This window comes from Amyelois transitella, chromosome 3, assembly GCF_032362555.1.
Source record: "Amyelois transitella isolate CPQ chromosome 3, ilAmyTran1.1, whole genome shotgun sequence".
NCBI classification, from domain to species: domain Eukaryota; kingdom Metazoa; phylum Arthropoda; class Insecta; order Lepidoptera; family Pyralidae; genus Amyelois; species Amyelois transitella.
In genome coordinates this window covers 12300525-12321570 of record NC_083506.1, presented here as the reverse complement: position 1 = coordinate 12321570, position 21046 = coordinate 12300525, and the positions used below count along the sequence as shown (strand labels likewise).

At 33.5% G+C, this 21046-nt stretch overlaps 3 protein-coding genes across 3 annotated transcripts in view; 2 read left to right on the top strand and 1 right to left on the bottom strand.

The window, feature by feature from the left end:
* The window catches only part of LOC106133008 (transmembrane protein 205), a 30140-nt gene extending 21990 nt beyond the window's left edge, over positions 1 to 8150 (top strand). Inside the window, exons 4-5 of the mRNA XM_013332594.2 lie at positions 5325 to 5447; positions 6506 to 8150. Coding sequence (XP_013188048.1) covers positions 5325 to 5447; positions 6506 to 6667 — 285 coding nt within the window. The 3' untranslated portion in view covers positions 6668 to 8150. The remainder of the gene's footprint in view (positions 1 to 5324; positions 5448 to 6505) is intronic.
* Positions 8151 to 9746: 1596 nt separating this feature from the next.
* Positions 9747 to 14636, top strand: LOC106133009 (protein adenylyltransferase Fic). The gene is made up of 3 exons (XM_013332595.2): positions 9747 to 10918; positions 11382 to 11579; positions 12729 to 14636. Exons 1-3 carry the CDS (start codon positions 9891 to 9893, stop codon positions 12859 to 12861), a joined length of 1359 nt encoding a protein of 452 aa, XP_013188049.1. The 5' UTR covers positions 9747 to 9890; the 3' UTR covers positions 12862 to 14636.
* A 463-nt stretch (positions 14637 to 15099) lies between these two features.
* Positions 15100 to 21046, bottom strand: part of LOC106133003 (kinesin-like protein Klp10A) — a 60913-nt gene continuing 54966 nt past the window's right edge. Inside the window, exon 16 of the mRNA XM_060948327.1 lies at positions 15100 to 20709. Within this exon, the coding sequence (XP_060804310.1) occupies positions 20567 to 20709 (143 nt within the window). The 3' untranslated portion in view covers positions 15100 to 20566. The remainder of the gene's footprint in view (positions 20710 to 21046) is intronic.

Here is a 21046-nt window from a genome sequence, read left to right as displayed (position 1 = left end):
ACTAAAAAGTGATAACAGTATCGACGCGTGCCTATTACTACCGGCCCACAAGCTATCTTCAAGATTTGCATACATACATACATATGGTCAGGTCTTTATGCCTTGCGTGGTAGACAGAGCCAACAGTCTTGAAAAGACTGAATGGCCACGTTCAGTTATTTGGCTTAATGATAGAATTGAGATTCAAATATTGACAGGTTGCTAGCCCATCGCCCAAAAAAGAATCCCAAGTTTGTAAGCTTATCCCTTTTACGACATCCATGGGAAAGAGATGGAGTGGTCCTATTCCTTTTTGTATTGGTGCCGTGGACCACACGGCACTGCCGGGAACCACACGGCACTAAGATTCAAGATTTGCGTCGTTTTAATCTCTTCTTTATAGATTAACTGACACTGTACATGTACATCCTAATCAGTTCCTTATCACCAACCGGGACCGCGGGTCTAACGATTTTAAGTCGGAAGTTGTTTGGATATGCTCCAATCCGTAAAATCTTTGTTATGATTTTTATGAAATTTTGTACACCCTTTTCAGGGGAATTAAATATTTTTACGGGCTATTGACCAAGCAAAAATATTGAATAGAAATAAGTGGAGGAAAGAACAAAATTTTAGTCAAGAGAAAGAAATTTTCTGACTATTCTGCAGGTATTAAGGATTGCAGCTTTCTGCAAGAGAATATAAGTAAGAGGGTGAATTTGTAGGCTTTTTTAAACTATTTCGGAGAGTGGTAGGTATAACGCCAGTAGCTGAAATAATTATTGGGATAGTTTTTACGCTGTCTACACGCCATTGTGTTTTTAATTCGATAGCTAGATCTCTATATTTTGTTAGTTTCTCAGTATGTGTGGATGTGAGGTTTTGGGTATTTGGAACGGCTATGTCGATTATTATTGTTGCCACAGACTAAATCCCGGGTACTCACAAAGAGTCAGTCAGTAAAACCCCGGAATTATGATAATTGGGTAAATTCACAAAATAACTTATTTTGCGCAACTTAAAATGTTTATCGTCTTTGTACAATATCGACTCACTTCATATTGAATGAAGATAATCCTCATGCAAATATCACGGTCGAGCTGAAGTGCCAATTAAATTAAGACGAGTACGCGAAACTTAATACCGCGTACGGCGCCGGCGCATCGCCTTGTATAGCATGTTCTAGACGCCTGTGTCATTGACCGCAATTAAATATATCATGGATCATGGAAAGCGATTAACTATAATAATATATACATAAACCGTATAAATTATAAAATTCTGAGTTTCCTGGAAAAACTCCGTTTATCTCAAATCCAACGCACCTCTTTTCATAATTTTATTTTCAGTATAGTATTAAAACAATAAAAAGTACATAAATCATTACACGAACTGACTTTCACATAGGTATTTAATATTTTTTTGGCAGAGATGGTTGGGTTAGAATGGAATGAAACCACAAAACATTTAAAACAGCCTATTGCAAAAAGCTAGCAGTAACTAGTATCGAAAAATTACTTCAAAAATAATTTATTATATTTGAATCTTTGAACAGAGAAATGCATTCAAAAGTGAAATTTTCCATTCCAGTGCAATTGAGCCTATATACCTACTTAAATATAGGGCCGTTGTGCCAAATCAATTGCTCTACATTTAGTGAGTGGAATTGGATTATATTTTTCAAGTACTTCGATTTCATTACACCCACTTCAAAACTAGTATTTTGTTTGTATAACTACTATATTATCGTATTAACATCGTCAGGCTAGTGTGCTTTGCTCTCATTTTACTACCAGTTTTCCAAACTATTGTATTATGTATGTTACTATGTAAAAAACCTATCTACCTATTTTCTACCTGTGTTTCCGCAATAAAGAGATTTGTATTTGTGAAATGAGTATGTTTTCTACTGATGACTATGGCAGACTACATATTTAAGTCGATGCTCTAAGCTTACACCGCAAATGATACAGTCATAACATCATATTAAAAAAAAATGAATTGTATAATTGATTGATTTATTATTCCTATATGGTACGTAATCAAAAAATAAAATATGTTTTTAAAACAATATTTGTTTAAACAGTATCTATTTACCTTTGTGCAAATCTCTATAATCGTAATCACTTAGTCTGTCGATATGTCAACGAAATGATAAGGTCCAGTGGAAAACTTTTCTGAAATAAGTGCTAACATTTCCATGCTTTATTTTAAACCGACTGCGTCATAAGTTTATTTTTTTCCAAGTACACATTAAATTAATAACTAAATAAAACAAAGACATTGACCTAAATAGAAATTGATACAGATTAATCTTAAAATTTGATGCGTGCAAATTACGTCCAATGCCTTTTGATGAAATTTAAAAAAAATCGCGTTCGCGCCAATGCCTGTCCATTTGCGCCATTAGCGATCATAGATAATCTAGTCAAGGGTGAACAGAACTCTGTTACTGAGAGTTCCGTTCTAAATAAATTTCATTGATAGATCCGTAACATATATTGAAATTTAAAAAAAAAAATACAGTTGACGACTTTCTTTTTTTAAAAACGTTTCACATCAGCAAATGAACAACCACGACGTGCATTAAACGCTAATTAACTTCTACGACTCCAGTAACCGAGACCACGGTAATATGGACCCCTAAAAGTGACCTTCTTTCGTATTATGTTATTCTTCAAACCGTCTTCATTTGATAAAGCATAATTACAATTTAATGTTGGCAAATATGTATTATAGCATTATCTTAATGCAACCTTGACACCACAATACAATTTGGTAATTTTGCCTTTAAAGTGCAACGAATTAAGGCATACAACTAAACGTGGCCTTCCAGTCATATCGAAATCACTGGATCTGTCTACCCCATAAGGAACAAAGACTTTATAATATGTATGTACAATATGTAACAAACTACGCTCTTGAAAAATACTGAAAAGCACAATCAACTGTACGGTTTAATGATGGAATTAAGATTCGAATACTTATAGGTTGCTAGTCCATCGCCAAAAAGAAGGTTCCAAAGTTTGTTAGCCATTCCCTTGTCAGGCCTTTACAATCTGCACGGGAAGGGAAGCTGTAGCTGGTACACAATGTTTTTTCTACGCTACTAACCAGCATGGAAACAAATACATATTGTATTCTCAATTTAGGTATTATTTTTATCCGTGTAACTTTAAATCTCTTTAACCCAATCCAAGTCCTAATCGATAAATATATACAACGGCCTTTAGAGCCTTTTATTTTTATTACAAACCGATAAATTACTTTACTTTGAGGTTACTTTCAAATATCAAGGTACCTTTCACAGACCGTTGGATTGGATTTAAGTTTAATCTCGGAACAGATTAAAATAAATCTTTATTTAAAAAAGCGGGAAACGGAACGGTGATATCTGAATTGAAATCATTGGCTAAAGGTCGACAGTCATAGATAGGTAGGTAAGGTTGTAGTTAAAAATAAAAAAAAATGCTGATAATTCATCGTCACTGCTTTTGATGTGTTTTTTTTTATTTACATAATGCGTACTACGGTACAAAGTCACTTTCTTCGCTGATATTTATTATAGGTAGTGAGGTATTTCGTTTTTGTATCAGATAGCGTTCAATTACGTGGTAACTTTAATATTATCTATTCTGTAGTAGGACGAAGTCATATGACGTATTTGAGGTTTTGAGTTCCGAAAGTTAAGATTTATATACGAAAAGATATTTTTTAAAAGGTTTTTTAATAAATAATCAAGAATCAATTTTCTTAATATCATTATATACCTATATACAATATATATAATATATGTATAACAAACCCAAGGCATGCTAAAATTGGTTAAAGTATGAAGCTGGCGCTTTTTTCAGTGAAATGTTAAGTAAGAATTAATTGCATTTTAATTGGTGGGCGAAATTAATTCTGAACATGTATTTAACGGTTCTTAACTGCTGAATACCGGTTTTGTGGCTGGTGCTGGCGGGGTGGCGATCTGTGATAATATCACTTATTAATCGATTCGATATGTTTTCACATTGATATTATATTTTTTGTACAAAATTCAAATTCAAAATTGTTATAGGATACATTATTATAGGATACTTCATATTGCTTAATAAATTGTCAAATCTTTTGGTCTCACAACATTGTTTGACGTCAAATAAATTATTTAAAACTAAGTTTACTGCCGCTTCCAAGGCGTCAGTTTTGAACAAGCACACATACTCGTAAGTACCTACACGAATCAACTTAAATTTTTAATAGGATGTTACACCTTTTTGACCTTTTTTGAGGTGTTTTTAATATATAAACAATCACATAGATATGATTCACCGTCCCTACAAACCAAAACCATATGAGAGTGAGGTTTCTCTGCCGTATACTAAACCAAAAAAAAAATCATAATTTTAATCAACAACCTATTATTATTAGTAAATATTGTATGTAGCTTTATTTAGATAAGAAACACGTCAGGGTTTACAGTAATAATTAATCTCACATCCACTTTATGAAGATCACGCAATAAAGGTGGTACTCTTCCTTATGAGAATGAATAAAATAGTTATACGTATATTGTAGATTTAAATACTATCTGATACTGGTAAAAAAATATAGGTCGACCATACTCACACGATATCCAATGTCTAAGAATGCTGTCATTCCTTAAAGGTTCAAACCTCTTCAATTGAAAATCATTAATGATTGATTCATCCGTCCCATCGGACGAGTTGATTTCTATCAATTAAATTCTATTTTAAGATGACTAAGTACCTACTACTCTACATTCAAGATGAATTTGAGATACTGTGACGATATTTAATATTAAACTTTGTAAATACTTCATCAATATTTTTAAGTTATGATTTTGAAGCGAAATATGCTTTCTTTCTCTTTTTGTGCAAATGTCTGCCGTTTTTGAACAAGCTGTGAACCAAACCCAAAATAAATTTTATCTTCAAAACCTGACTCTGACTGATTTAGGACAAACACGTTTTCCACATGATTTTCGTTGAAATTCTTTTTTTTTTTACATACATACATACATATGATCACGTCTATATCCCTTGCGGGGTAGACAGAGCCAACAGTCTTGAAAAGACTGAATGGCCACGTTCAGCTATTTGGCTTAATGATAGAACCGAGATTCAAATAGTGACAGGTTGCTAGCCCATCGCCTAAAAGAGGAATCCTAAGTTTATAAGCCTATCCCTTAGTCGCCTTTTACGACATCCATGGGAAAGAGATGGAGTGGTCCTATTCTTTTTTGTAATAGTGCCGGGAACCACACATTTCAATAATAAAACTGTCTTGCTTTGCTTAAAATTTAAGGTATTAAAGTTGCTTGTTTTGGTTTGTTACAGATAGCACTGATGTTCACTGTGTTCTGTATAGAGGCATACGTGCGCATGCGCCTCGTTCGACCCATGTTGCGCGCTAAGCACATCAAAACACAGATGGAGGAGGCTGCCGGTGGTGGACAGGAGGTTAGTTTGAGAACGTGCCCTACTATCTATTATAAACCGCTGTTTAAAACTGTTTGTTTCAACGCGCTAATCTCAGGAACACAAAAATATTTTTTCAATTCGAACTAAGTAGTAGTAGTTCGAATTGAAAAATTATTTTTGTGTTGAATAGATCATTTATCGAGGAAGGCTTTAGGCTACATCACGCTGAAACTATTAGGAGCGAAGAAATAATGGAAAATGTGAAAAAAACGGGAAAAATTATTCACCCTTGAGGGCTTTAATGATGCCCAAAATAACTATTCCACGCGGACGAAGTCGCGGGCACTTCTAGTCATTGTCATAAAACCAGAGATACAACACGTTTCAGAATTGCACATATTTCTGCATCGTAACGCATTCGCAACTCGCATTATGTTGTAATGTGCCTGCAGTTAATTCCTCAGTTAACCTTCATGTCAATCTGAAATCTAATTAGAATATGTAGTTAACAATAGGCCATATTCAAAAGGTAATGTCTGGTTTAATGCAACGACAATCGTAGTAAAAATCTTTGATAAAAAAAATATCTAGCAGAATTAGCTAGATATTTTTTTCAGTTATTTCTGTAATAAAAATAAGACAAATCGACAACTAATAATCAAAGGCCAAGTCTTAATAAAATAAGTACCTATTAGTTATATTATTAAATGGCTTCACTAGTTGAACTTGGCCGATCAGTCTTCTCAAGACTGTGGGCAAGGGAAACAGACGTGATTATATGTATGTAGATATTATTTGATTAGAAATGACAATAAAACAGGCACCCTGTATTTACGTTGATAGATTTGGCACTCACGGACATTAGACCTACATTTGTGATTTTTTTATCGTGTCAATCAAAATATTGATATCATGTTTTGACATTTGTATTTTTCTAACATAATGTCCCCTAGAATGACATTTTTTTTTTTTTGAAAGGAATCAATGCAATGAATCGTCTACACTACGCATTATAAAAGTTTCAACGTAACTACAGACATACATACTTTTAAAAATTATAAGTATTGCATAAACTCATATTATACTTTTGGTTCCAGGTTGGTACCCTAATTCTGGGTGAGTTGGCGCACTGTCCGCGCTACGTTCGAGTGCTGAAGACCTTCAGAAGGTACCACTCCACCATCGCAATGGGCACCATGATCACCCTGGGCTGCTCGCTATACTCAACCATGATAGTTGTGGATTCTATCTGTCTATAAGCTGAATTAATCAATGATCATGCTATCCAAATTTGGACTACGACGCAGACAAAGAAGAAAACCCACTGTTTATAGCCACATTTTTGATTTGATTTTTGACTTGATGCTAACAGATGCCTAACTAGTTAATAGCTATAATTGGATTGACACTTTATCCTTTATATTTTCTTAAGTTCGACTACTGTTCTATTTTCGAATAGCTTTTACTATCAAATGTGTAAAAACTTTACTACATCAGTCTTTACTTTTAAAAATAGGAAATTAGAATCAGATAAAATGTATCGAAGTAGCTTCAAAAATCTGACACCAGTGTTGCATACCATTTGTCTTTATTTATTATGCTGATTTGGTATAGTATTGATTGGAATAAATACATATAAGCTATAATCTAATAATTCAGTTATGCATTATATGAGATGGAAATATATCACTGATAGAATGTATTGTTGAATTTTTATTATATTCGTATACAAAGACAAAATATAAATATATCTATCAATCAAAAGAATACTTTAAACCTACGAGTTGCAACTCGCAATTGCCTTTTTAATTAACTAACATGTAATAAAATATAAAGATAAATAAAAGGTCACAAAAAATAATTTATCTTATCTAAGAATATTCACAAATGAATTTAAGTGGACATATTTTTTTTTATTGTACGTAAAATCGAATGCATGGTTCTTTCCAAGACTTGTGATAACCATTAAAAGAAATAAAAAATAATTAATAGAATAATTGGGAATGATACAAGACTGATAGAAGTCCTCAATTCTAAATTTTATTTGACAGCTTTTAAATTGCGTACGGTGCAAGACGACGACACATCGTTCCTAGTATTAAATATATTGTGGTATTTCTTTTGTCTTATGTCATTCCTATTTCTATTATGTTATCAATGCATTCATAGTATACTTAATAAGTAATAATTAGTAATATACTTACTAAGTATTTGAACATAGCCCATAGAACTCTGCCTTTTTTCTAGACAAAGATATGTTAAGCCGAAAATAACAGGTAATTTATTTAAATCTACTCAAAACTGATTACTTTATAAGTACACTATAACTTGCCAATTCTGCTTATTAATTGTTATTTTATAGCATTCGAAATATAATTTCCTTTATGTTCTTACTATATGTAGTTAAGGGTTGTTTTCATCAAAACGACTATTGCTATTTAATTGCTTCCAATTCAGGCTGTGATCAGAAAAGTTAGCAGTTTTGGAGAGGATTTATAATTTATAGTATTATCATGTGAGTCGTCTCGGGTGATAAATTATTTAAAATTTTCAATGACCGCGCTGGACGCGAGTTTTAAATTAGGATTCCAAATTGTTAACTAATTTATGATTCATGTTATAATATTTACACATGTAAATAGAATGTTGAATGACGTTAATTACCTACATTGTTATAAAAGACATCGAATATTGTGTTTGAACTATTTACTTTGGAAACTAATAAATAATTATAGTAATTGACGTCTTCATCTTATTTGATAAAATCTGCAACTATTAGGAACTATTAATTAACAAATATTGTAGTATAGGAAAAATAAATATTTTCGTTTTAAATATTATGACTGTATAAATTAATAGATACTTTTATAAAATGATAATATTTAAAACTTAAAATATATTATAAACATTGGCATTTATTAACTTGCCTCTACAGAATGTGACCACTTGTAGATATAAAAATTACAGTGGCCGCAGCCCAGCCCATCTTATAGCTGCTTGACTATAATGAAACTCATGTTGTTTGCTCTCTAATTTCCTGCAATACTGCCATAAAATAGTGCTAAGTGTAGTGTATAAGTATTATTAGACGTCGCTATTTTGATGGACCATAATTATGGACTCCTGAACGCAGGAAATTATGAGACATGCAACGTCCTAGTGCGCTCTATTGGCGCCATGTTAATTTCTCGAGTGTAACCTAGTGTTATAGTTGAAGAAATCGTAATGAAAATGTCGCTATATATAATGCAAGTGACCTAGAAAAGAGTAGTCGGCGTCTGATAGTTATGTCGCGACTAAATATTATCAGCGACTAACGTTGAATTATCGCTGTAATGGAAATGTGGCCTAAGACTAAGCCGTCTCAACATTTTTGTTTCAAAAATATTGAGACGGTTTAGCAAATCTTAAGCAAAATCAAGCAGCCATTGAAGGGAATTCGGCGAAATTTTATTTAAAATGTAGCGAATTTCTAATTTGATGTAAGTAATTATTTTCTTAAATATTTACCTATTATATTGACAATATAAATGTGTAATAAGTATTACAATTAATATTATTATGTATACGTTAATGATCTGAATGATAAGTAAGTATGATGTGGCAAAACTTCACTATTTATTTGTGAGAGTGTATCAATGTTGTGAATTTATGTATTGAAACTTAAAAGAAAATAGATATTTTATTCACAAACTGTGTCGTTTATTTTATCCTGAAAACATCTTTGATCATATTTTATAGTATTATTAACTCCCAAGGATTAACCAGAAAAAAAATCTAAATGCATTTAAAAGTTATTGTTAAAGGCTCAAACCTTGCTAAAACATAAAACACAACTACTACATATTATGGTACACAACACAACACACATAGTTACCACTGCATACATCCCTTACGGGAAAGACAGCGCCAAATCTCGAAAAGACTAATCGAATTGAGATTTAAATAGTGACAGATTGCCAGACCAATGAATAAAAAAGAATAAGAAATTTTTTAAAGGTTTTTCACTTGATTGCCTTTTGCGTGGGAAAAAAGCACACATATTTTATTTTTCCTTCGCTACCAGAACTTGCACTAGCTATTTTGTTCCTTTGTAGGATATTCATAATGATTGGCGAAAAACACACAGTACCAAAAATATTTCTAATAATTGATACATAGGTACATATATAACAAAGATAACAAATTCAAAGAAATCTGAGAGAATGATGGCCCTCAGACCACCAAAGAGTATAAAAATAATAATAAAATAAAATAACTTTAACTTCATTGCCGTCACGAAGAAAAATATTGTCATTGTCAAGTCAATGTATTTTTTGACAATTTATTAAATGTCAAAGTAGCAATGGCTAGGCCATACGTGGTCCTATTTTATTAGTGTTTTGAAACATTTTATCAAAATAATGCAATCTGAATCATCCGGAGCTTCTATTTTATTCAAGATTTTATCACATAACAGATGTTTAGCTCAACAGTACAGCCATGTTGTTTATACGTAGACCAAATGAAAAGGAAACCATGCAGTGTTCTAACAAACCTCTTCATAGAAAAATGATTTTGGATAAGTGCAAAACTGTGTTAATATTATCTAGTGTGGTGTGTACGCTAGCTGTTGTAATATCTCTTCATAAGTTACTGTACTATGACGGCAGGTTGGTCAAGCCCTTCTCGCCTATACCAGCGGGTTTGAATGGTAATTACTTGAGAGCAGTCGATGAAGAAATTTTACCTCCAGTGACCAATAAAAAGCATGATAAAGCTCGGGACGCGGAAGCGGTCGTGTCTCTCAACGCTGCTTTGGACATGAAGAAGCATGGCAAGGCTGATAAAGCATTAAAATTATTTCAACATGCCTTTGCGCTGTCACCTAAACATGCAGACATATTAAATCACTACGGAGAATTTTTGGAAGACACTAAACAGGATGTAGTGAGAGCTGATCAGCTGTACACATTAGCATTAACAAATTTCCCAGAACATACAGGAGCTTTGATGAATAGACAAAGGACGGCTAGTATTGTTGAAAACTTGGACAGAGAAATGCTGAGAAAGATTGATGAGAAACGAGATGCATTGCTGTCAATACCTGAAAACAATTCGGCACTATGTAGAGCTAAAAAAGAGGCATATTTCCAACATATTTATCACACTGTTGCTATTGAGGGGAATACTATGACACTGTCACAAACACGGAGTATTTTGGAGACCAGAGTAGCTGTGTCCGGCAAAAGTATTGATGAGCACAATGAGATCCTTGGTTTAGATGCTGCCATGAAGTATATTAATTCGACTTTGCTTTACCGTCTTAGAGATATAACGATGGGCGATATACTTGAAATACATAAGAGAGTGTTGGGCCACGTAGACCCAGTAGAAGGTGGTCAGTTTAGGAGAACACAGGTGTATGTTGGCGGCCACATCCCACCTGGACCTTCAGAGATTCAAAGACTAATGGCACAGTTCCTGGAGTGGCTGAACTCTGAAGATGCAATAGACTTGCACCCTGTGCGGTAAGAAATAAATTATTTATCACCTTAATCATACCACTGATGAAAAACAGCTATTCTTGACTTTTCATCCATCCATGCTTACCATTATGGATTTTTTTTTTCATTGTTCCTATAATCATGCAATATTAGGCAAACACAATGACAAGAGCCTCTATCATTGAGCCAAACAGCTGAATGTGGCCTATCAGTTTTTTCAAGACAGTTGGCTCTTTTGTCTACCCCGCAAGGGATATAGACGTGATTATATGCTTGTATGTATATACGATGACAAGAAACTAATTTTTGGCAAATGGAAGTTCCATTGCCACAAAATGATTTCTTGTTACCTACATATTTTTAGAACGCACAATTATTTATTACATACATACACACACAGTCAACGATTACACTTGACTGAAGTTTGGCATTTCACTGTTAAAGCTTAATAGTTTATATAATTACATTATATATATATATATTTCAGATATGCAGCCTTAGCCCACTACAAACTAGTTCACATCCACCCATTCATAGACGGCAACGGACGTACGTCCCGTTTGCTCATGAACCTGCTCCTGATGCAAGCCGGATACCCACCGGTGATCATTGCTAAACAGCACCGACATCTATATTACCAGAACTTGCAGACCGCCAATGAAGGAGATGTCAGGCCTTTTGTCAGGTTAGTAATCAGTTGAAACATTTGTAATACATATAGTGTTCTATACTCTATGGATCATGGCCACTGCTGCCCCCGGGGCACGCGCGGTTTATTGCGCGAAATTCTATCGCTGTCCTGTTTCAAGTGATAATAAATAAGCGAAACAGCAATAACATGTTATGTCATGATTTGCTTTTAAGCATGCAGCATGGATCAGAGTTACAAGCCTGAACGTGAAGGTTTCCTAACAATATTTCCCTTATGAACATTGGTTTGTATTCAAACTTCCCAATAACTAACACCTGTAACCAACAATTATAGAGATGTCAGACCTTTCGTAAGGCAAGCAGTGAACTGGAACATTGACAAATTGTTGCTGGTTACTTGGTTTTCTAAATGGATTGTGCAACATTTCTAGAATGTTGATGGCAAGGGAAAAACTTTGGTTTTTTTTTAAAAAAAAGATCTTTCTATCTGAATCTGATTTCTTCATCATTAAAAACAAGCAAGGCATGTATGTATAATGTTACTCCTTAAGGTGTATGTTTTTGTCAAGTATAATAAAAATTCCTCGTAAATGTTTGCTTTTTGTTACAAACCAAAAAAACGCAATATACAATTATGACATATTGTGATTATTGATTATTTTATATTTAACATATGTTGATTATTTTATTGCGGGTTGAATCGATGATCTTGCAAATAATGTAAAAAAATTTAGAATTTAGCGCCACTTACAAACGAATACAGGTTTTTCGCAAATCTCACGGGAACTATAGTTGTAATCGGGATGAAGGAACTTCTCTACACTCTTATTACTAAAATTTATTCAATAGATAATGCATGAAGAATAAACAATAAATAAATATAAATATATACGGGACAAATTACACAGATTGAGTTAGCCTCGAAGTAAGTTCGAGACTTGTGTTACGAGATACTATCTCAACGAAACTATATTTTATAATAAATACTTATATAGGTAAACGTCCAAGACCCAGACCAATCAGAAAAAGTTCTTTTCTCATCATGCCCTGGCCGGGATTCGAACCCGGTACCTCCTATGTCACAAACAAGCGTACTACCGCTGCGCCACAGAGGCCGTCAAACAAACAACGCATTTTTAATATTAGTAGAAATATTTATTAGTATTCATATATTCGATTGCAGATTCATAGCCCAGTGCACGGAACGAACCCTGAACCTCTATCTGTGGGCGACCAGTGAGTACTCCCACATGGTGCCGGCCATTGGGGAGCCCCACATACTAACCGGAGAAGGCTTTGAAGAAGACCTCCTCTGACCATGATCCCCCCAAAAAGGGTAAAGCTATAAAATTAATTTATAAAAAAGGAAGCATAACGGCTTACACTCTTTTCTATCTAACTTCGGCTATAATTAAGGAAAAATAACAATGTTTTAATTTGTATTATATTTTTTTTTTGCAAATGTTTTAATATGTTTTGGAAACTAGTTAATATTGATCTACCATTCTAATTCTAATGTGAGACTAATTATTTATGCCTGAAGTTAGATACAGCCTGAATCGAGTGATAAATGTTTGGTACTTTTAGAAATGTTTTCGACAAATTTAATGAAGTTTGTGCATATTTAAATTGACATTCAAATTTTTTTGTAAATAATAGTGAAATGTGTAAATACGTGGTTTAGAAGTGTAAATAATTCCTATAACTTCCAAGCTATTCGCCTGCTGGCAGGCAATTTTTAGTATTTATTTTTCAAATCGGAACAGTTATAGATTGTTCCTGTTCTATTGTAAAATTTAAAAAAGTTTCAAGTACAAAAATATCTTGTTTTTAGAAATTATTTCAATTAAAAGATAAAAAGTATTTAGGCACAAAATTGCGTATATATTTAGATTAGAATAAGTGCTGACTGACGTCCCGTCATGCAAATACAGCGGAACTAGTGTTAAACTCTATTTTAATTTTATTTACATGATTTAACTCGAACGAAAATATAATTGGCTCCTGTGGTATATGCAATGAAGTACTCGTAATATGAATTCAGAGATGAACTTTATCAGAAATAAAATCCTTTACCACGACGTCATTCAGCACTGAACCTAAGACCCTGATAATTGTAGGATTAAAATTGGCTAAAATATTAGTATTATCGTTATTACGTTGAGCACAAAGTGCGGTTATGTAGTTGAAGTTACGATGTTTGTGCTTGAAATTGTATTCCTTTTAAAAACACTGTTTTGTGTGGGCATGAAATAGTTTTAACTGCAAGTTGGTGGGTTTATGAGATGACATATTTTATCTTTCAAACTGCTTATTAATCTCGATTAAACAGTGCAGTGTATAACTTTGCTTACGGGGATTGTATTAGTATGCGATTAACTAAGGGCCGTTCAGACTTAAATAGTAGCATTTTTAGTGTTAAATAATTTTGAATTCTAATCTAGGCACCGCTTACCGCGAGCGATCGATACTGGTTTCTTTGTATGTAGATAAGGTTAAAATTATTCCGCACTGAATTCAAAGAAACCAATGGAAAATGCAATTTATGTCTGCCTTATCAACTTTCATGAAATGACCCACTGAAGCGACCTATAACCAAAGAGTCCCACTGTGCCTATTAGTGACAAAATTAATATTCTGTGATATTTGTAATCAAGTTATTTATTCTTTATTTTATTTATGTGTAATATTAAATAGATTGCGTATTTCATAGAAATGGGAGATTTATATTATTTTATGTTCATTGTAAATATTTTTCCAGCAAATATGTGATTTAGTCTTCCTTTTTGTTTATTTATTTGTTTTTTTCTCATATAAATGTGTTGCAGTTTTGAAAAAGCGTCTATGTATTAGAACTATCAAAGCCACTGTGCATGCACTTATTTTGATGGAATATCATAAGTCTCAGGTTCGCACAGGTTTGAAGTGTCATTGACATTAATAGTTTAAAAATTAACGGACAGATAATCGCTCAATATCGAAATCATTTTGTTTTTGCATACCGTCTTCCTTGTCAAGTTTAGTCTTAATTTTGTACATTTTGTGTGACCAGTACAAATTCTAAACTCTTTAAATAAAATGTTAAAGAATATTCAATTTTTTAATTTCTCTCTTTATACAGGAATGGTAAGTGTTACAACCACAAAATTGTTCGGTCTCAATTAACATTTGCCATATATCTCACTAGCTGTTGCCCGGGACTTGGTTTGCCGTAAAAGTTCACTGACAAGACAAAAAGCTATACCTATTGCCCCCTTAGAGGGGTGGGGACGTCGAGTTGAAAATGTATACTAGTTATTAAGTTGGGTCAAACCTAACGCATCGAATCGAACCCATAGCTTTTGCGTGATGCGAGTACTAACAAACAGACAGAAATTCTAGAAATCACATTTTTGGTTACTGTTCCCTAATCTGCTGTGATCCCCATATCGATTTTTATGCAACATCTTTCATAACATACATACATACTAGACCAACTTAACGTTGTTGACGTTTAAATTTAAAATAAAATTAACATGAAACATTGCAAAACGGATTAAAATAAAACAAGAAAATCAATTTCGATTAATTTATTATGTGCGATGTTAAAATATGTTTATTATAATAAAGCATTTCAACTAGACAAGGCGAGCGCGGCCGACGCGCCTCGCGTCCCCCACTTGTCCATTTACGCAACCTCTATACAAAAACGAATTCATTTCAAGGCAAAATATATGACGAGTTACAATCTCGATAGTTTTAACCGCCCAACAGACATATCCCACAGCGCATTCAAAAATCACAACAAAATATAATAATAACAGCGTCATAGCAAAATCAATAAGGTATTGGTTGTCTTAATTTGTTTGTTCTCGAGGTTGTGAGAATTTTCAATATTTTATTGCTTAGAATTCGATGAATTTACACGTCTCATATTAATAAAATGGAATCACAAAAAGGCACACAAAGTAATCAAACATTTTCTTAACATAAACAACCTTACCTCCACCATTTTGCATAACGCAGTTATATTTTAAATTAAACTGTCCATTATGGCGTAGGGATAGCCTAAAAACATGGCGTTTAATAGGTTAAAATAACACAAAATAGCAGATTTCGTTCAGTACAAATCAAACATCGGCGCGGCAGTCACTCTGATGCAGAGTACCGTTCCTGTTCATTAATTAAGCACTATCTAACGTTTAAGCTATAGTATACATAGTTACCACAAAACAAGTCTGGAAACGTTGGCTCCGGTATCAACTAAAAATAGGATAAGCCTCGGACGAAACGCAAATTTCAACAAAGTCGCCGCACGCAGAAATAACAGTTGATAAGTTTTATATAAACACAAATTCTAAATAATGCATCCACCACCTTTTTATTTCTTCGTGTGGTGGCTTTTTGAAAAATAGCTTTCTAGACAAATGTGTCTCGTAGTGTTCAGAAATCGACCAATCAGATCGCGTCCGCAGATAATGGAGCGCTGCTATTGGCTGATTTCTTAAATTATCATATTTTTGCAATTTTTCTTTTAGAGGCTTTGTGAAAAGTAAGTTACATCCATGTTTTTATAAGTTTTCAACCCAACTTATGACAAATTTTCAAAGGACTTTTGTTGTTGGGTCTATTGAATTACTACAAAGCACTTAAAAGTTATTTTTCTTTCTTTTTATTCCGGAGTTTGTAAGTAATCTATTACTTTAGTTTCCAAAATGTAGTTATATATTTCTTAGGGAGGGGTTTGAAAAATCATTTGACTCATCCTATGATAATCACCGAGTTTGTGTAGCACCACATGTTTACGCCAACGAATAACTGTGTAAAACAATCACGGTTCGATGTCTGTATGTTTATGAGCACGTACAGACAAAACTAATTTAGAGAGACAGTCGCCCGTCACACAGCTCTGTCGATAACGGCCGTTCTAATTAATTACATAAAAATAACTTATGCCATATTATGAAGATTTAGGAAAACATTTTATTTAATGTAATTGACTAACATGCTTCTACTTTAAGGCCTCATTTGTAAATGTTCCGTCTATTTCTTGTTTTTCGTCAAGTTATAATTTTAAAAGATTCTAAATTAATTAGAACGACCGTGTAAAAAATTATCACAAGGCAAATAAATGGCTAAAGCAAGACATACGCTATACATACAAACACAGAAAGTCTTTTAAGTAGTTTTACAATTTTTTTATTAATAAAAAAAGAACTAATTTTACGATTTTTATGAAATGATATTTTAATGACATGATGAGTAAAAATAAGTTATTTTTCATAAACTAAATATATGGAAATACATTTTTTCACCAGTTCTTTATGCGTAAAACTGGAAGTATTTTGTTTTTTTACAACAGAATGGCAATTAAAACTAAACTACCAACCGAAATCAATGTTAAAATAGTCACTGTTTATTTTGTCACTCGAAGATATTTGACAAGAAATATAGATAACTTAGAAAAATACAATATAGTCATTTTAACAGTTCATTATAATCGTTACTACGAACATCCAAAAAAAAAACAAATGAAATCAGATCAAAAACTTAGTATCGAGGCGCCATTTTTAATGTATATTTTTATACTACCGACTGGACGTATGTAGCTAATCTCAACAAACGGAATCAATATAATCTCTTAGTTTTCAATGTAGGTGTGTACAACCATTTGTTAGAGTTACAACCGGTATTAGTTTCGAATTAAATAAACCTCTAATTTATTAAATAATTGAATTGTACACGTTGTATAATAACAGTTGACAGTCCTTGATAAATAAAAGCGTATCGCTCACATGAACCATATTAAGAAAATCGGGACGCAGGAAAGGAAAGGAAGAAAAAGGAAAAACCAATACCTTTCCGTAATTTTCAACAAACATTACGAATAATTGCGACGACGCTTATTTCTGGGTGATGTATATCTTTAAATTTAGTTATTAAAAAAAAACTAATTTCTTCAACATGGTTGAAAAAAAAACAACTATTTTTAAATTAGGTTGAATCCATTTCCACATTGAATTACCTTTTGAATTTCAAACTGAACAGAGTCTACATTCCCCTTATCCGATCACGACATGCTTATGCGAACGACACGCTCAAGATCTCTTCTCGATATCAACAACAAGCGAATTCGCAAGGCAAAACATTAAGTTACCAATCTACAACAAATGCTAAAACTTAACGCACGTTCGGCGCCACGCCGGCTCACTTTAGAAGCGAGGCCGGCGCCCCTCAATACCATTCACAACGAGTATTTATTGAGTCCCGATTATCTGTCATGTTATTTAAGCGGTAGAAATAGGTGAAATGCCGGACATTTTAAGGGAATTCGGTAATATTTTCAATCCATACTATATTAGATATGCATTCTAAATATTATAAATGCGAAACACTTGTCTCTTGTGTTATTTCATGGCAATGGACCGAAATATAGGATAAAATTTTTACAGAACAAACACGCAGACAACAGCTAGTTACCCCCCTAAAACCACGGCATTTTCCCCCTCCATACTCACTGGGCTCGATTGAACTAATCACTTCGTACTTCCGATCTCCCATACAATACAAAATATCTACAATTTTATAAGTAGGCCTTTAGCGAAAGTTAAATGCATCGAAATTATAGTCACATTGTTAATGACGAAAAACAATATAAATTAAATTAAAAAAAAAAAATAACACGCTTCCGCGGTCTGGAATTTACACAGGTTTTGTTAAGTCGGGGTCGCTATAGTGAGCGCCAACAAGATGGCCGGTAATATTGTAGCTTTTACATAGCATTTAAAAATATCATTGCGCACATTTGTAACGCACTTTAGTCTATTCGACTGGAAAGAAATAATATACTTTCTTACACAATATAGATCTTAACACGCATATAGGTAAATGATATGACAGTATTGGCCATACTACAAGGCTTTACAAATATTAGTCCTTTCATAGAGCAGGCCACATAAAAAGTACAAATACCGGGTTTGTATTAAGAAAGTATACTTATATTAGCTTTCTAAATCGCGAGATGCACCATTAAGGTATCTAAGTCTTAATCGGCCCACACTATAGCTCACAAATCAACTTCAAAAGTTAACCCCTGCATTTTCGATGTTACAAAAGGACGTTTGTGCTAACACCCTACGTAAAACAGTCTATCATTTCATTCAACAGCACGACGGCATAAGGTAAGCATCATGAGAAACCTCGTAACAAACACACGGTCACAACTTGAACGAGTATCATCAGATAGTAGACCAGCTACAGCTCTCGCGCTTGACTGAAATACTGATATTGAATATACATATATAAAAAATAAGTTGTGACTATCGCCGCCATTTTGTGGGCGTGACTCGCGCTTAAATTATTTGGGCAATGTCAATGGTAGGTACTTAAAAAGATCTTTCGTTTTACAGCTCGAGATTCTTAAAGGGCACGTTTAGATACTCAACACGTCAATTCGCTCGTAAAGATGGACAAAATATTACAGTTATTTACAAAAAAATATATTCTCTTACAGGTGTCACCAAAATAGCAGATTGTAAGGAAATTTTTTGCGATATTATATCTAAAAATAATCTTCAAATAAAAGTGATTGGTGACCCCTGTCTAACGAGGTAGTGTTTGAAACCTCAACAGCCTTATAAGGCAGTTTAGTTAACATTCACGATCGATTTTTAGCCCCATCCTGGGGGGTCTATTCACGAACAGATATTAAGGCATGTCATAACTTCTCTCTCTTCCTAACGGTTCCTTAATCGACATATATTTTTGAAATATTATAACTGTTGATAAAAATTTATACAACTTGAAAAAATATCATCCGTAAACTATCCTTGATAGAACTGTGATTCTGAGATTCGGATACATTAACCTTATAAGACAATCGATTTTTTGTTAATTTACAAACATCAGATCACTGAGGAGCATAGCTATATGTACAGTTTTATAGCTAATCGTGATCATACCACAGTGAAACAAGACTGAATAGATGCTATTTTGCATTAGTTATTTATTTAAATTATTAAACTTTATTGCACCTAAAATAATGTACAATACGAGGACTTAATGTCTTAAGGTACCAGTCCAGTCGAACCTTTAGACCAAAATGAGATTGAAGACCAAATGAGACAATTTGGTTTGGTTCAATTGTTCTATATTAACATATAATTAATTGCAAAGCACCCATGTTACAAACAAGGTATTAAAAAGGGATGATACGAATATGTCCAAAGAGAATTGAACAAAGATGGCGCCAGAATTCACCAATCGCCTCAATAAAAAAGCTTTGCTTTTCAACTGAAAAAATACATTAATTTCACTAATCTAAACGAGGCATTATTAATTATGCAAAAGAGCACCTTGAACTAAATTTTACGTTTGAGTAAATTCATTTCATCCAAAAAATAACCTTATAAAAAAATACATTTTTAAGCACATTAAATATAGCACAAGTATAAAATTATAGGATAGTATAAAACAGCATCAAATTCAGCCTCGTTCACTCTTTATGAACCATCTTACATTACATATGTGTTACATGCAAAAAAAAATATTTCAAGCATTTTGTACATAGGTTTGTTGCTCTAGAATCTTATCTTCCCTCTTTTTCTATCTGTTTAAATTCAAAGTAAGAGAGAGAGAGATAAGACATATACCTTATAATATAACACCAATGAAGGTCCACTAGAGAAGTAAGCGTTCATCTGGCAAATGATTCTTATTTGGAATTCAAAACCTTATCTCAATCGTCCATTGAAAGCTAAACGACTTGACAGAAGACAGTAGACCTTACTCCTTATTCACGAACGTAGACAAGGCATTATGTCTTAAAATCCCTCTCACTTTATCCTTGAGGTTAACCGGAAAGTAAGAGCAAGAAGAAAGATCAACGTTCGCGAATCGACCCTCCAACAACAACGAGGCGGTTTGACAAACAGAACGTCATTTTGACAGCCATTTCGTTACGTCAATTTGACAGCCAACCTTGTTCGTTATTTAAAAACCTACATTACAGTACCTAAAGTGACATTGCCCAGTCATGTTACGCTAGTGGTGTCTCCCTGGTTGGATCCGGCGCGAAATGTGTTCCTCCTGTTGCATTTTGGCGCGAAACTCGGCGACAAGGTCACGCGACTGCGCCAGTACTGCCAACTGCTCATTCAGTAGCTCCTCCCATTGCGTCGCGTACGCTGCAATGGAAAATTGCATAGTTGGTTTCGTGTGGTTGGTATGATAGAGGAAGGCGTTACGGTTTAATTTGGTATGACGCCGTTGGCGATTAAGAGACATTTTAGAACTGTTTTGTTTTTATAGAATTGTCATTTATTGAATGGCTCTTCAATAAATTTAACAAAGCGTTGGACAAGTTAAAACTTTATGACATGCAACGATATACTGGCGGCGAAATTTTTTTCTGGCTTACAATAAACTATTAAAATTATCAGAAATTATTTGCAAAAAGATTTGACTAGCGGGACAAAGATCTGAATATTTAGTTGTTATGAGTGTCATCGATAAATCTTGCCC